This window comes from Exophiala spinifera (genome assembly GCF_000836115.1).
Source record: "Exophiala spinifera strain CBS 89968 unplaced genomic scaffold supercont1.1, whole genome shotgun sequence".
Classification (NCBI taxonomy): Eukaryota; Fungi; Ascomycota; class Eurotiomycetes; order Chaetothyriales; family Herpotrichiellaceae; genus Exophiala; species Exophiala spinifera.
Window position 1 is genome coordinate 5670031 of NW_015622513.1, and position 14394 is coordinate 5684424.

The 14394-nt window shown below is 52.2% G+C and overlaps 5 protein-coding genes across 5 annotated transcripts; 4 read left to right on the top strand and 1 right to left on the bottom strand.

Moving 5' to 3' along the window:
* Positions 1 to 462: 462 nt before the first annotated feature.
* Positions 463 to 989, top strand: PV08_02076 (uncharacterized protein; the record flags this gene model as incomplete). The annotated part of the gene is made up of 2 exons (XM_016376436.1): positions 463 to 728; positions 824 to 989. The coding sequence occupies 2 exons, from the start codon at positions 463 to 465 to the stop codon at positions 987 to 989; spliced, it is 432 nt and encodes a 143-aa protein (XP_016241712.1).
* Positions 990 to 2481: 1492 nt separating this feature from the next.
* Positions 2482 to 6306, top strand: PV08_02077 (uncharacterized protein; the record flags this gene model as incomplete). The annotated part of the gene is made up of 1 exon (XM_016376437.1): positions 2482 to 6306. One exon carries the CDS (start codon positions 2482 to 2484, stop codon positions 6304 to 6306), a length of 3825 nt encoding a protein of 1274 aa, XP_016241713.1.
* An 887-nt stretch (positions 6307 to 7193) lies between these two features.
* On the top strand, positions 7194 to 8090 carry PV08_02078 (isopentenyl-diphosphate delta-isomerase; the record flags this gene model as incomplete). The annotated part of the gene is made up of 1 exon (XM_016376438.1): positions 7194 to 8090. One exon carries the CDS (start codon positions 7194 to 7196, stop codon positions 8088 to 8090), a length of 897 nt encoding a protein of 298 aa, XP_016241714.1.
* A 919-nt stretch (positions 8091 to 9009) lies between these two features.
* On the bottom strand, positions 9010 to 9873 carry PV08_02079 (uncharacterized protein; the record flags this gene model as incomplete). Its single annotated transcript, XM_016376439.1, has 1 exon — positions 9010 to 9873. The coding sequence occupies one exon, from the start codon at positions 9871 to 9873 to the stop codon at positions 9010 to 9012; it is 864 nt and encodes a 287-aa protein (XP_016241715.1).
* A 1741-nt stretch (positions 9874 to 11614) lies between these two features.
* Positions 11615 to 13282, top strand: PV08_02080 (uncharacterized protein; the record flags this gene model as incomplete). The annotated part of the gene is made up of 1 exon (XM_016376440.1): positions 11615 to 13282. The coding sequence occupies one exon, from the start codon at positions 11615 to 11617 to the stop codon at positions 13280 to 13282; it is 1668 nt and encodes a 555-aa protein (XP_016241716.1).
* Between the last annotated feature and the right edge of the window lie 1112 nt (positions 13283 to 14394).

The window sequence follows — 14394 nt, forward strand, 5'->3', positions numbered from 1 at the left end:
GGGCCGACTTAGAAGATGATGGTTGGACCATGAACGCATTTTCGGGCAATAACCCCGTAGGGAAATCCGTCTTAGAACCGATTTTTGCAGCGTCAACCCTGAATCACCTTGGGTTGCTGGAAGATTGAGACCAATTTATGTCAGGAGTGTCCCCGAGAAGACTGTATAATAGCTCAAAGAATCTGGCACAGAGCAGGACTATGTGTCCAGTCGCACCAAACGACCCTTCAAGGTATCTTTAGAAGAAAGGCAGAGAGACGAAAGATGCCGACGCAACAAACCTTCAACAAACCTACCAAATCATCAGAAGTCGCCCCAAGCTTCGCAGAACAGATCGCCAACAAGGCCATTCACGTAACGAGAATCATGATCTAAGGGACTGGGTCAAAGGATGGCAGAGACACTCGCAGCTCACGGGCCTTCCCACTCGATCCTCACTGGGAGAACACACGGCAAGCAGTGATGGACCATACATGGACTGCCCATCCTGAGGTCGGCTGGGGACACCTGCAAGTGGATCTTTCCAGAGTGTCATCGGTAAAGAAGGCAGCAAGTGAGATCAACGGCACCAAGGACTCTCCGGAGATTGATATTGTCATCTGCAACGCCGGTTTGATGTGGATTCGAGGCCTCCAACGAAGAGCGTACAACAGCAAGACAGACTTTGCCACAGATCACATCGGCCATTTCCTGTTTGTCAGTCTGATTCTCCCGAAGCTCATTGCAGTGTGAAGCACCCCCCAGCCGGCGCTGTGAGAATCATAAATCTATCGTCAGGTGGCCAGAGGTTCTCACCTGTTAGATTTTCTGATGCCAATGTTAGCAAAGAGCAGAAAGATCTTCCAGAAAGTGAGCGTGCAAATTTGGCAGTCATGGGAGCCTATGGCTTCGGAAAAGGCGGGATTTACAGCCCAGTGGCCGCACATGGACAGTCCAAAACAGCAGCCATTCTCGTCTCGTTGGAGCATTCCCGTTCATTGTCCAATTAGTATAGCATCAAGCCATATAGTTTGCACCCAGGAGGCATCAAAGTCGAGCTATCGAGTCACAGTGAGTATGGGTTCGTCAAGCCCTCGTTCAGGCTCAAAAGGTGTCTGTACCCCGATTCAAAACACTGGAGCAGCACCAGAGCCCGGTCTGCTAGCACCGACTTCTGAAGGCAACAATCTGCGCCTGAGCGATTGTCAATTTGCCCCAGCAGAAGCATGGACACGGACAGCCAAGGATGCGAAAGACTGTGGACTTTGAGCGAGACTCTGGTGGGCCAGGAATTGTCTGTGTAACTGTTGGGCATTGACGGGACGAAGGGAGGTTGGAAAGACCAAGTTGCGGTGTCAGTCGATCAAGGTGTTGGTTGCCAGTAATGGCAGTAAGACTGACGACAGTGTGGCTGTTGTCACCTTATCCGTCTGGTACCATCTCGATGTCCTCTGGTGTTTCAGCTCATGATTCCCCCTGTCGATTGTGCCTAACCCTTGCGGTTACGGAGGCTTTCTCTACCTTTTTGAGGCTGGCCTGTGCCGAGTTGCAGGGAGGATGCGGCATCTCCATAACGGGCCGCCGACATAGCTTGACGATCATGGATAGGGTGTATGCGGGCAGAGACATCCGTAACCCGGTCGTCTTAAGCCGTATGCAATGTTAAGAACGTGCAAGCATCGCGTGTAGGGATTGGTCCGAAATAGACGAGCAAAGGCAATACAGGACTGTCTGCGGATGTTAGCGGAGAGGTCAGTCCATCCCAGATGTACCTAACCCTGGTAGTCTGCGAAATCATGGCGTCAGGATACGGGGCCGTGTATACACACAGATTCCCGAAGTGAAGGGAGCAACGCCTTCGTGCGATGAAGCTGTCGATGGAGAGAAGGGAGGGTGTCGGGAATGTGCGTCGCTGGTGTTGAAGTTATGTCATTGCTGCGCGAAAAGGTGGAGGGCGTCGAATGGGTGAAATGAATCGAATCAAATTCTTCCACCTCCCACTATCGCTCGTACTGATGAGTCTGTACTCGCTTCTCCGTAACGCCATCTCAGTCCATTGATTGCTCGCCTTTTGGCCCGGTCAGCGCCAACAGTTTCCGCGGCCCTACCAGGGAGTAGTCTGCATGCGTGTTGTTGTTGAGCAAGGCACCAAAACATCCAGAAGTCTCTGCGCCCACTGACGTCTGTGCTCGTCGCCCTTGATCAGCCATCCCAAACACGCCGCCACCGAATCATCTTCCACCTCGACACTGAGCCTCTCGCTCTTCCACGTGCCTCAAATCCTGCTCGCGACCTCATCTTCAACAATCGCTAGACCGCCTTTCCGGACCTGGCAATTCCCTCGACCCTTGTCTGCGACACGTTGCAAGAAGCTGCGCTGCTTTGTCTTCTCTCCTGTCCCGCCGCATGTCCCCTTCCAGGGCCCTTCGACCACTCTAAGCGAATCGTCGCCACACGCCTGCAATACCCTTGCCTCTCAACGGCTTGCCCAATGTCCTCTCCATGTCAAATAATGCTCCCGCCGGAAGACCGTCCGCGCAAGCGTCCACGGTAAATGGACGTGTTCTCCGCCATGAATCCGGTCTTCCTTCAACCACTGCCAGTCCCTCGTCGAGCTCAAAACCGATACCCATCTCACGGGGGACAAAAGGGAAGCCCGCGTACAATAATGGCAGAAGCCCGCCACACAAGATCTCTCGGGCAGTTACCTTTGACGAACAGACACCGCCGTTATCAGAAAGAGACAGCATATTTGCCGACCATTATGTATCACACCAGAGCGTGCCTTCCTCTCCAGCAGAAGAATTGACACGATCTTCCTTGCCTTCTACACCACGGAAGGTGCCCCTCAAGATGTCGACCATGGTTGCCCGCCCCGTCTCTCCTCCAGAGTCCTCCAAGACCGCTCGTCCGCAGTCCCCGCGGAATATCGAATGGCTTCAAAGAACCAATTCTGCTACCGAAAAAGACCTGACCGCTCCAACCTCTCGACCGCCCTCAGGAACGTTCCTGGGTCTCCGGAGACTTCCTTCAGATGGACATCCGTGGACCAAGAAGTTTCATGTCGGTGTTGAGCCTATGGAGGGCCGCAATGGCAGAAACGAGAATGTCAGGAGCAGTGCTCTTGAGCTGCCGGGATCCCAACAGGAGACATTGACCCATAGTTCTGTTGAAAGGGGAAATTCTCTGAGGGCGGTCATGAAAGAATCGTCGCGCACAGAGCGTAGCGTTAGTCGTGGCCGTCAACATGTGGACAAAAGCATTGAGGCCACCGTCAAGAACCCGGAGACCAGCGGGACTGCTCGTAGCAGAAAGGCAAGCCATATGATGGGTATTTTCGACCCTCGCTCTGATTCTGAGCGTCCCTCGACCAACCTCGGCGAACTAAGCCGTCAGATGGCGGAGACCAAAGAGCATTCAAAAACAATCCCCCAACCGGCAGGCCCTGCTGGTGCTCAAGAGTTTGACGACGTGAAGAAGATACGACGGAATTCGAATGGTTCCTTCGACCCTCCCGACTCCGCACTTCTTGAGACCGATACTCGGTTTGCACCTGTGAGTTCACATGCTGGCGCGTCGCCCAGCCATGATCACGATCCATACTTTCGACAGCAGGACCTGGCCCAACAGCCCCATGTACCCTCGAATCTGCTCGAAGAAATTCGCGGGGCGTACAGACGGAAGAAGACAAACGAGACGCTGCAGCTGGCTCAAACAGACACATCGCTCAAAACTCTCGATGTCAAACCTTCAGATTCTCGCGAGGATGAAGAAGAGCACATTTCTGCAGCTGTCTATTACCCTCACCCAGGTCCATCGCCTGAGGAGATTGAACGCTTCACTTCTCCCGACCAAGTCGCCGCCCATGCAAAAGCTTCGGTCAGGGCGCTTCGTGCCAATACAAGCATGACTACCGACCAGGGGGTGGATGCTCCTGGAGGTACCGAACACATCGACATCTCGGTAGTATCGAAGAATGACACCAAGATTTTTCATGGAAACTATCGGCCTGTGGAAGATGCAAACACAGATCTTCCTTCTCCGGCCCTCTCCCCAGTTGAAGAAACCCCAACCAGTGCCATCGTCAGTGCTTCGGAATCCGAGCTCGAGTCTGGGGACGAATACGCGACGGCCAGTCAAGCCGAAGACATTTCTACTACGCCTACACAGCATAGCGCGCTGTCAAGAAAGCCAAGTGATGCTCGTGCACCTCATACAAGAGCAAAGGTTGTTCTTGAGCCTTACAAACATCAGGTTGGCGGTCATTCGACCATCTTCCGGTTTTCCCGTCGTGCTGTGTGCAAACAGTTAAACAACAGAGAAAATGAATTCTATGAAAGAATTGAGCACAGACACCCCGATATGCTCAAGTTTCTTCCCAGATACATTGGTGTCCTAAACGTAACATTCTCCAAAGGGCCTAAACAACCCACAACCACCGAACCCTCGACAGATAATACATCAGGAGCTAATGGCTCTGGGTCGGCCAATGCCGCCGGAAGCCGACTCTATCCAGAAACAGAGGAAATGAAAGAAATTCCTCAGCCTCGTATTGTAAGCCATTCACAACAAATCGGCAGCATTCCCCAAGTTATCCTTGAACAGAATAAACATATCATCCCTTCAGACTACTTTTTGTTGCCGGAACGACCTAGGAGTGCCGACCCTAATCATGGACGGCGCCCGAGCAAAGATTTTGATATGTCGAGTACACCAGTTCATAAGAATGGATCGGCTCTTCGATCACCTAGCAGGCCGTCTATGCCAGAGCACTCCCCCAGTTGGGGTAACACATCTGTTAATGAGGGGCTCAGGGACAAGATACTCCGGGAAGTCTTTGGACCGCCTCCTATCCAATACTTGCGACGTCATCCAACTTCTCACAGCACCATGCCGAGGCTGAAAGGTAGCCACGGCGCTCGTCGCAGAAGCAACCTGTCTGTTAATTCCCTGCCTCAACAGAACGTACAGCCCCCTGAAGAACCCCAACGACGACCTCTTCCGGAGATGGCCACAAAAGCTTCTCCACTGTTAGCACCTTCTCGCACTAGGTCCAGCGTGGCCAGCCAAAGTACAGAGCCTATGTATTCATCTTCGGCGTCCGCCTATGACGAGTACAAGCTTGAACAGGTAAAAACTACTGGCAGCGATCTTTCAACCGCTTCTAGTGCTGACGCCAGGTCTCATGTGAAAAGACGACATTCTGGTATGGGTCTGCGACGAAGGCGAAAGTCTGTCAACGACAGTACTACTAACTTGGAATATTTCGAGGACGAGGCTTACGCCACAGACGTCGGCCCAGACACTGGAAACGATGTATTTGCTATGGACCAAGATCCAAAATCCCGAACCTTCGAGGCTCGTACAGACGTTCAGACTGCTGGCCATCAAAATGGACCAGACTATTCTGATGAGGCAAACCATAACAATAGCAGCCTGAACAACATACCAGAACAGGTGGAGACCAACATGGTTCCGTCCAACCCGAAAGAAGCACAATCGTTCAGCTCAGGTGATCGCGTAGCGTATTTCATCCTTTTGGAAGATCTGACCAGTGGCATGGGTCGTCCTTGTGTGCTGGATCTCAAGATGGGCACTCGACAATTCGGAGTCGAAGCTTCCAAGAAGAAGATGGAGTCTCAGCGCCGCAAATGCAAGATGACAACGTCGCAACAGCTCGGCGTCAGAATATGCGGAATGCAAACATTTGATGCAAAGCACCAAAAGGCAACCTACGAAGACAAATACTACGGTCGTGATCTGAAAGCTGGACGAGAGTTTCGAGAAGCACTCACACGATTCCTGTATGATGGGATCAGCTATAGCAGTGTGGCACGGCATATTCCAACTATTCTGAACAAACTCTCCAAACTCGAAAGCATGGTGAGAAGGTTGCCTGGGTATCGCTTTTATGCCAGTTCGCTTCTTATGCTGTATGACGCCGAGCCTCATAAGTCTAGGGAAGCCGAAGAAGCGGCTAGGAATGGTGTCGACATAGCACAATTGAAGAAAAAGGAAGGCAAGCAATGGCCTCCGCCGATCGATATCAAGCTTGTGGATTTTGCCAATTGTGTTACTGGTGAGGACGAATTGCCTCCCAACGCTCAAGCACCGCCAGCTCATCCTCACGATATTGACCGTGGTTATCTGCGAGGCTTAAGAACTCTAAAAGCTTACTTTGAACGGATCCTGAGTGACATCAAGAACAACGATGTCAAGGAGACCAGTGGAAGGGAAGAGTTAACGACTGACACTAATGAGTTTACGAAGGAACTATCTACTTCGAGCTCCAATATAGCCGACGAGGATGGTGAGGTCAGTGTATAGGTGGATTGGTTTTTGCATGCTGCGATAGAGATGGCTGGAGCGATCCAAAGACAATTGTTACGAGCATCCGAGCTTAGCGAGGAGTATGGAGTTTGTGGTTATGATTTAACATGTATTCGTGAAGAATTGATATCCCTACGGCGCGCATGCACTAGGTTTGAGGACGTCAGCATTCTTCACATTACGGAAGCTCAAAACTCGGGTTCTACTCAGACAGGATGTGATGGTGGTGGTCGGTACCATTAGGGGCAGCATTGAGCCTACAATATCATTTGTCTTGAATGTTCAATGCGGTAGACGTCTGGTAGCCATCCATAACAGCACCACTATATAGGTACCAACACAACGAATTTCTCAAACTCGACTCTTGAATCGTCCCGGCCTTCTACGCCGTCTTCGACCACGGAAAGGAGTGTCACCAATTTAGCATGCGCCGTCCTAAGGCTGAGCCTCTCAGATTATAGCATGTCTTTGGCAGGAAGTACTAGACGGGGGCTAAGTCTGGGAAGCTGTGAGTCTCTTGTCTTCAGCCTATGCCAGTAATGTAGTCTGTATGGACATGTATGTCGTGAATAGTTACGAGGAGTGCTAGGAGTACTGAGTGGTCGACCCACGCGGGATGCCCTGAAGCCGACCAGCTGTTTACCCCTGACACGTGACCGGGGATGCTGGTGGGGGGACAAATTAAATATTTCAATTAGTTGCACTTCACCGCAGCCAAAGAACGAACTGACTACGACTGCTGGTCTGGTATCGTCCAACCTCAACCTCAGCCTCACCGTCCGCTCTTTTTCCTTTAATCCCTTTTTCAGCGCGCCTCATCAACGTACGCCGTATCGAGTACGTCAACACACCCTCATTACATCCTTGATACAGCCTGCGGCAAAATGGCGACGACGACAACGACGACGACGACAACCACCTCCACGTCCGCCACCGCCACCACGACCACCATCACCCGCGAGAATGTCACGACCCTCTTTCCAGACGTGCACACTCGACTCATCGGCGCCGACATGGCACCCAACTCGACACCGGACGGATTCTCGTCGTCGTCGTCCGGGTCCAACGACGACCTCGCGGGGTACGACGAAGAGCAGATCCGGCTCATGGACGAGGTGTGCATCGTGCTCGACGAGAACGACGGGGTGCTGGGGTCGGCGTCCAAGAAGGCGTGCCACCTGATGACCAACATCCGGCAGGGCTTGCTGCACCGGGCGTTCTCGGCGTTCGTGTTCGACCCGCGCAGCAAGAAGCTGCTGCTGCAGCAGCGGGCGTCGGAGAAGATCACGTTCCCGGACATGTGGACCAACACGTGCTGCTCGCACCCGCTGGCGCACCCGTCCGAGACGGGCGCCGGCGACCTCGTCAGCAACGTCGAGGGCGCCAAGCGCGCCGCGGTGCGCAAGCTGAACCACGAGCTCGGCATCCGCGCCGCCCAGGTGCCGCTGGAGGCCTTCCGCTTCCTCACCCGCATCCACTACCTCGCGCCCTCGGACGGGAAATGGGGCGAGCACGAGATCGACTACATCCTCTTCGTCGAGGCCGACGTCACCCTCGACGTCAACCCCAACGAGGTCCGCGACACCCGCTGGGTCGGCCGCGACGAGCTGCGCCAGATGTTCGCCGACGTCGAGACCAACTCCGGCAGGGACAAGGACCTCAAGTACACCCCCTGGTTCCGCCTGATCTGCGAGGGCATGCTGTTCGACTGGTGGGAGAAGTTGGAGCAGGGCAAGTTGAGCGAAGTCGTCAACGAGTCCCAGATAAGGAGGATGTTATGATGTGACGAGATATTCAATCTTTCCGCGTGTCGCAACGTTGACGAGCGAGCGTGGAAGCCGAGCGCGTGGGCCGTCCAGCAGTGTGAACGAGGCATGATTTAATATACGGAGCAGCAACACACGGCGCATTCCATCATTATTCTCCCCCCCCCCCCCCCCCAAAACGGGGGCCGATGACCGAGCATGGCACCATGTGGCTTATTGCCACCCACACCTGGAAATCATTCGAAAGGCACACTTGATGGTTGGGTCGGGGCACGTTGGGGTGGGGGGGGGCAGGGGCCAAACGGCGTTGTAACAGCTCAGAGAGGGTCGTACAACCAAGCATGGGGGCGTTTCAGGCGCAGAGAGATCAATTTTGACGTTACAACTACATTCCTTATTGCCTAACTACCTGGTTGCATACGATATACCCCTAACCCCCTCCCCCCCCCAAATGAATGAACCCTCTGAAAGAACTATTCACAGAGCATCGAACAATTTGACGTGGACTCTTCTCTCTTTACTCCTTTCGTCCATTAAGGAGATTCGAGCGCCTTCATTCAAATTAGGCACTCTTTTCCCGCTGGTCAACGTCCATCTTGTCTATTCCATACACTTGCTCCAGTAACCTGTCCATACTTTGATCGGGCACACTTTCGATTTCTATCCATGAGCTTCTACGTGCTGCCTTGGGGACCAAAATCGAGGGACATCATGACTGGCAATAGTCATCGTGAATGACGCTGACTTCTTACTGATTGGGTATCCATGTTAAACAAATATACCAAGGCCACCGCACAATAGCCATCATAACCAAGATAGACTTTCACATGAACTCCCTTGGCCTCATAGTCTGAGGACTCACCAGATCGATATCTCTCGCCCCTGACTGACAGATAGCCTCGAACTCCTACCCAAGGATATGTCCTCGCGCAGACTATACCTTACCAATTTTCCTCTTGACCTGCTCAACCTTCCATTTCAACTCGACAAGGCCCAACCTCTTCCACCATGAATTTCTCCTCTCCATATTCCAGCCTTCTGCAAGAGGCAATCTTTCATCACCGAAAAAGGCTTGCAAGTACTCTCGCTTCACTCTCTCTCCGTCGCCGAAAATCTTTAGGATCAGCGCAATCTCGCCGCATCCCAACTCATGTTCGAAGCTGCCGTACTGCAATTCCTTGTTCTCGGCCCGCTGGGTCTCGATGCGTCGTTTCCTCAAAGCACACAGGTCGTCCATGGTGAGCGTCTTATCGCCGTTTGACGAAGCCATGATCTCGTAGATCAAGTCAGCCTGAGGAGTGTGATTGTCACCTTGGGCCTCGTCCCGGCGAGAGAGAGACACGTCATGCTCGATCGCACCGTGGAGCGAGAGGTCGGCTAGCGAGAGTGTTTTGGCCTTGGTATGTGGGTTTCCTGTGGAGGATGTGTCTGATTGTCCTGGCAAGAGTACGCCGAGACGATGGGGGAGTAGCTCCCACGGGTTTTGCAGGATGGCACGAAGTCGAGAGAAAAGTGACGGTCTCGGGGAACCGGGAGTTGGATGCTCGAGAAACACGGCATTGCTGAACAGAGCCCCTAGGGACGGGCTGAGGCCGACAAGAGACATGGCGGATTCTAGGTCGGATGCAGTGACTTGTCGACCGTCCCGCGGGAGGTAGCCGTGGTTCGCGAGGGCGTTAATCATAGGGCAGGCACTGCGTGATGCCGAGGGGGGAGGAGTTTGGTATGTTCCTTTGTCGGGGGAGAGATATCTCTCTACTGCGGGAGATTTGGATGTGATTTCCTCTGTACTGGACATTGTGATGATGCTGATGATGTTGAAGATGGTGGTACTGGACTAGTCTAGTTGGTAGCGGGATGGCTGGTGTGAGTATTCTCTAAAGCTGTCGTGGCTAAGTGTGTCTCGAGTATGATATGAAGGAGAGAGTCAATGCTGCTCAGAAGGCTGCTGTCTCGCTGTTGTGTTTTGCGAGAAGTTGGAACAGAGAAGAGAGAGAGAGAGAGAGAGAGAGTCTTCTTGCCTTTGTTCAAGCAGGAGCCAACGATTGACAGTTCCAGCCGTAACAGGGCAAGAACAAGCCACACCAGCCTTTTTACTTGTTGTCTGGCATCAAGCGATCCTGGTTTGGGCGACGGTGTCACCGCTTTTCTGCAGGTGTTTGACGTATCGATCGATCGGAAGCGGGTATAGATCCAATGACCAAGTTGGGCATCATCTGCACTCGACAGCCTGACACGAGCACCAGACACGGATCCTAATGATCCTACTGATTCTATTGATCATGTCGTTCATCACCTCGATCCTCGTACTGGGTTAGTCGAGTGACTGTGGCTTTTGGTACTTGAACCTTTGCCCATTCCAATTCCTTCACCGCCAACTCGCGCATGTTGGGGTTGGGATCGCCCGTGTCAACTGTGCTAGCTGCCGTCTTGCATGCATTTGGACCAATGCTCTCCAGAAAAGGACTAAAGTACATTGCCGCGTTCACCCAATCGACACGGGACAATTAACATTCACAGTCGAGCGTCCATTCACAATCCACGTTGGCCAATTGCTTTCACAAGAGATATGAGCGTGATCGAGGAGAAATCAGGCAGAAATTCTTCGAAGCAATCAACATCGATCCTGAAGACGGCTACTTTCCACATCTGTGTCCCCCGGATGATTCCACAAAGATGCACCTTGTTATCGATCTGCATCGCGGATCGTTCCCCTCTGTGGACCTTGACAAACTACACCACGAGGGTGAGGCAGAGGAGGAAGAGTCCAGGCACGAGGTAGAGAAAGAAGTTGATGCCTGGTTGGCTCCATGGCCTATGTGAATGTGCCTAGGGGGTGTGGATTGAACAGAGGGGGAATGTTTTCGATATCTCAATACCTAAGGTAGAAAAGAGGTAAGGTAAAAGGTCGGATTGTCACAGTTGAATAAAAATAATATCGATTATGCGCGGTGGGGGAAATGGAAGAAGAGTCAAGGAGATAAAAGGTTCAAAAGCACATGAGACCGTAGGCTTGGTGTCTAGATAACGGGAAGGGAAGATTTCACAGACACTATGAGCATATGACTGTATCATAGATCTCTATTTCCCAAGGCTACCTCTTTACTTTTAAGGTGAATACATGCAGTGTGAAGCTGGTTCGTCCGAAAGTACGGAGTGTGGTTTTCTACCAGCTTCCGGATCTAGTTTAGTTAATAAATATATTCCACTGTGGCCGGCGCAGCGTCATGAACCATTTCTCAGAGAGCCTTTCCTTGTTAAGGAACGCAAAGCTCACTCTATAATAGTATTCCCGCCGGCTCTTTCCCAAGAAGAACAAAAGAAAGACGAGTCACAGTGAAAGGAGAAAAGTGAGATACAATACTGACCTTAGAATTACTTACTATTGGGTAGAGGTGCCGAGAGTATCCAATCTCGACATCGCAATTCCTCAATTCCTCAATCTCTCAGGCCCTCACACCGTCGAAAGCATCCAGTATACAAACAACTCCCCAAGATATACGTGCCAAAACACGTCTAGTTTCCACGTCAGCAGCAGTATGGCTTGGACAGAATCATCTCCTGGTCCACCGGCAGGGCACTTCAAAAGACCGCTGAACCTCGCGGAAAAGGGCCTGATATCAGTCATCGAGGCCTTTCGCCCGTCGCCGCGAGAACTGATCAGAATCAATGCCTTTGCAGACTTCACAATCGCGTCCCCCTCCGGCTTACATGTAACTCGGGACGACGTAATTTCGGCCTTCCGGACGGCATGGAAAGCGCTGCGGCTTCTCAAATCTCCCGACATCGCGACCACAGTCGAGGACGCATACAAAGTGTACCAAGTCCCTTCGGCGGTAGAGGTAGATGCATGGCTCGAGCGAACGTTCATTGCGTCGGCGTCTACATCTACGACACCTGAGACGGCCGTGCAAAGCGCAGTGAGGGAAATGCAGCAACGCCTCGAACTTTTGCCAGTATGTCAGCTCATTTCTCGCCCACTGGACGACGATGACACGACGGGAACGACGTTATTCAAGGGGACGGTAATCCTGTTCATCAGTCATTGGCGGACCGAGGCGTCGGGGGCGTTCAAGATCCTCGACCACCTCTTTTCGTTCGTCGCTGATCTTCTCGCTTCCCCTCCAGGAGGCAAAGAACTGTCGACCACGGCTGCAAGATTGTCCTCTTATCGGCCTGGAGATGAGTGCTCGCTTCTGACGCCTGCGATAGAAGACATTCTCATGCCGGGGGAGGAGGACGTCAAGACGACTCCCGAGGCCAAAGCACGGGTCGCGGCGCATTTCGACAAGTACTATTCCAGCCTGCCGTCCGTGGACTTCCCAATGTCACCATCGTCGCACCACGGGGAAGGAGATGGAGAAAGCACGGCCTTGGCGCCGTTTGGGTCCGTCAAGGAGATCCGACACGTGTACAGCGTCTCTGCCCTGGACAAGTTGTACGCGTCCTGTAAGAGTTACGGGATTAGTATCACGGCGGCAGTTCACTCGGCGTACATTGGAGCCATGTACACCGCTGGATCATCACGCGCGACTAAGAACCGTCAACCCGGGGACGAAAACGACTCGGCAAAGCGTGGTCGCGATGAGTGTGATCAGAGACTGAAGCGGAATTATGCCTGTCTCATGCCCGCCGAGGTCCGAACTCGTCTACCCAAATCTTCCCCGTACCGAGATCAGGGATGCTGGTCATCCGCAATGATGCTCATGCTCGTCGTACCCTCGGCCCAGGAGCAGGACTTTGTCGCCCGCGCCCGAGACCTGAAGAGCCAATACAGGCTCGCGGACCAGAAAGAGTGGATGTACGCTGACGCAAGAGAGACGAGTGAACAAGTGAGTATGTTGGGGAGTAGGACGCCGCCGGATGGTCAATCTGTCTCGATGGGTTATTTCACTGGAGTAGGCGTGTTGGACAGGGAGACGATCAAGTCCACCAGATATGGTGGTGGTGAGGATGATGGATCACAGCAGCAGATCGAAGTGTCAATATCAGACGTGGACTTCTTCGCGGACCCTCTGTCTCCGGGGATCGTGTTGCGAGTGTGGACTTTTCGGTCTAGGTTGAATATTCATGTTGTCTGGAACAGTGCGTATCATGACAATGAGCAGATCAGGGAAGTGATGAGGAGTGTTGACGAGACTTTGACGAAGGAGATGGGTGTTGACATGTTGAACGAGAGGGTCGTCGTTGAGGAAAAGGAGTTTTAGACTTGTGTCATGGCAGAGCATAGAAAATCCACGGAATGTCCCATCTTGATCGCTCTCACCTCCTGGTTTTGCATCTGTCTTGATTTGATAGCGGTAGTATTTGGAACAGGATCGTAGAGATGAGGATAAGTCGATGAGGATGACCTTGCTGATGGGATGGGGGGCAAGGTTGTTGAAGATGGGTCCAGCTGATAATAAAGCTCGTGGATGTTGGCTGTTTTGATGTGGTTGTTTTTTTTTGTGGTTTTCTTGTTCTAGGTTTCCGGCCGGTGTTGGTGTTGGTGTTGGTGTTTTGATGTTATTTTGTTGTTTGTTTGTTTGTTTGTTCTTTTCTTGAGAAAAACAAAAATCAATAATTAATCTCCAGCAGTCCATAACAACAACAACACAATCTCAACCATCAAAGTATATACATGGAGGTACTATTACCGGAGATGACAATACTCGCGCTGCCACCTACTGAGCCGCACCAGCAAGCCACAACAAGCCACCTACATATATATGTACACACAGGCCACAGACAGCCTGATTTCAGCCTCGTCCACGGCGACCCGGGAACCCCCCCCCCAGAGGTAAAGTAATTTCGTGGGAAATGAAACCAATCACACATTTCCGCCAAACTAACGACGACTTTGTTTCGGCTAATTACGAGATTCGAATTCTGTCACAAAGAGAAAGAGAAGATGAGGTTCATCGGTAGTGCGAATACTCCCGTATCAGATGAATACATGAACAGATGAAACCAGAAAGCAGAAAAAGAACCCTCTTACGTGGTGGGATTGTTGTGGTCCATACCGTAGGTACAATATGTGCCTCTAGGTAGTCTTTAGGTACCTTAGGGTGGTACGGAGTACCCAACTAACTACCGACCTCCTGGTGCCGCCCATAAGGTAGGTAGGTACCTTACGTACGGAGTACATCTCCCAGGGACACGCCTACTGTGATACACCTTCTCTCCCTCCTTGTGGGCTTCTAACTAGGTACCTGAGAATCCCAAGGCACAGGTACGAGAAGTACTCCGTATGTAGAGATGAATTACCCAAAGTGCCGGGGGTCGGGGATCATCCAACGCCATCTTCTTGGGTTGTGAAGTGCACGCGCCTCGCACCGCC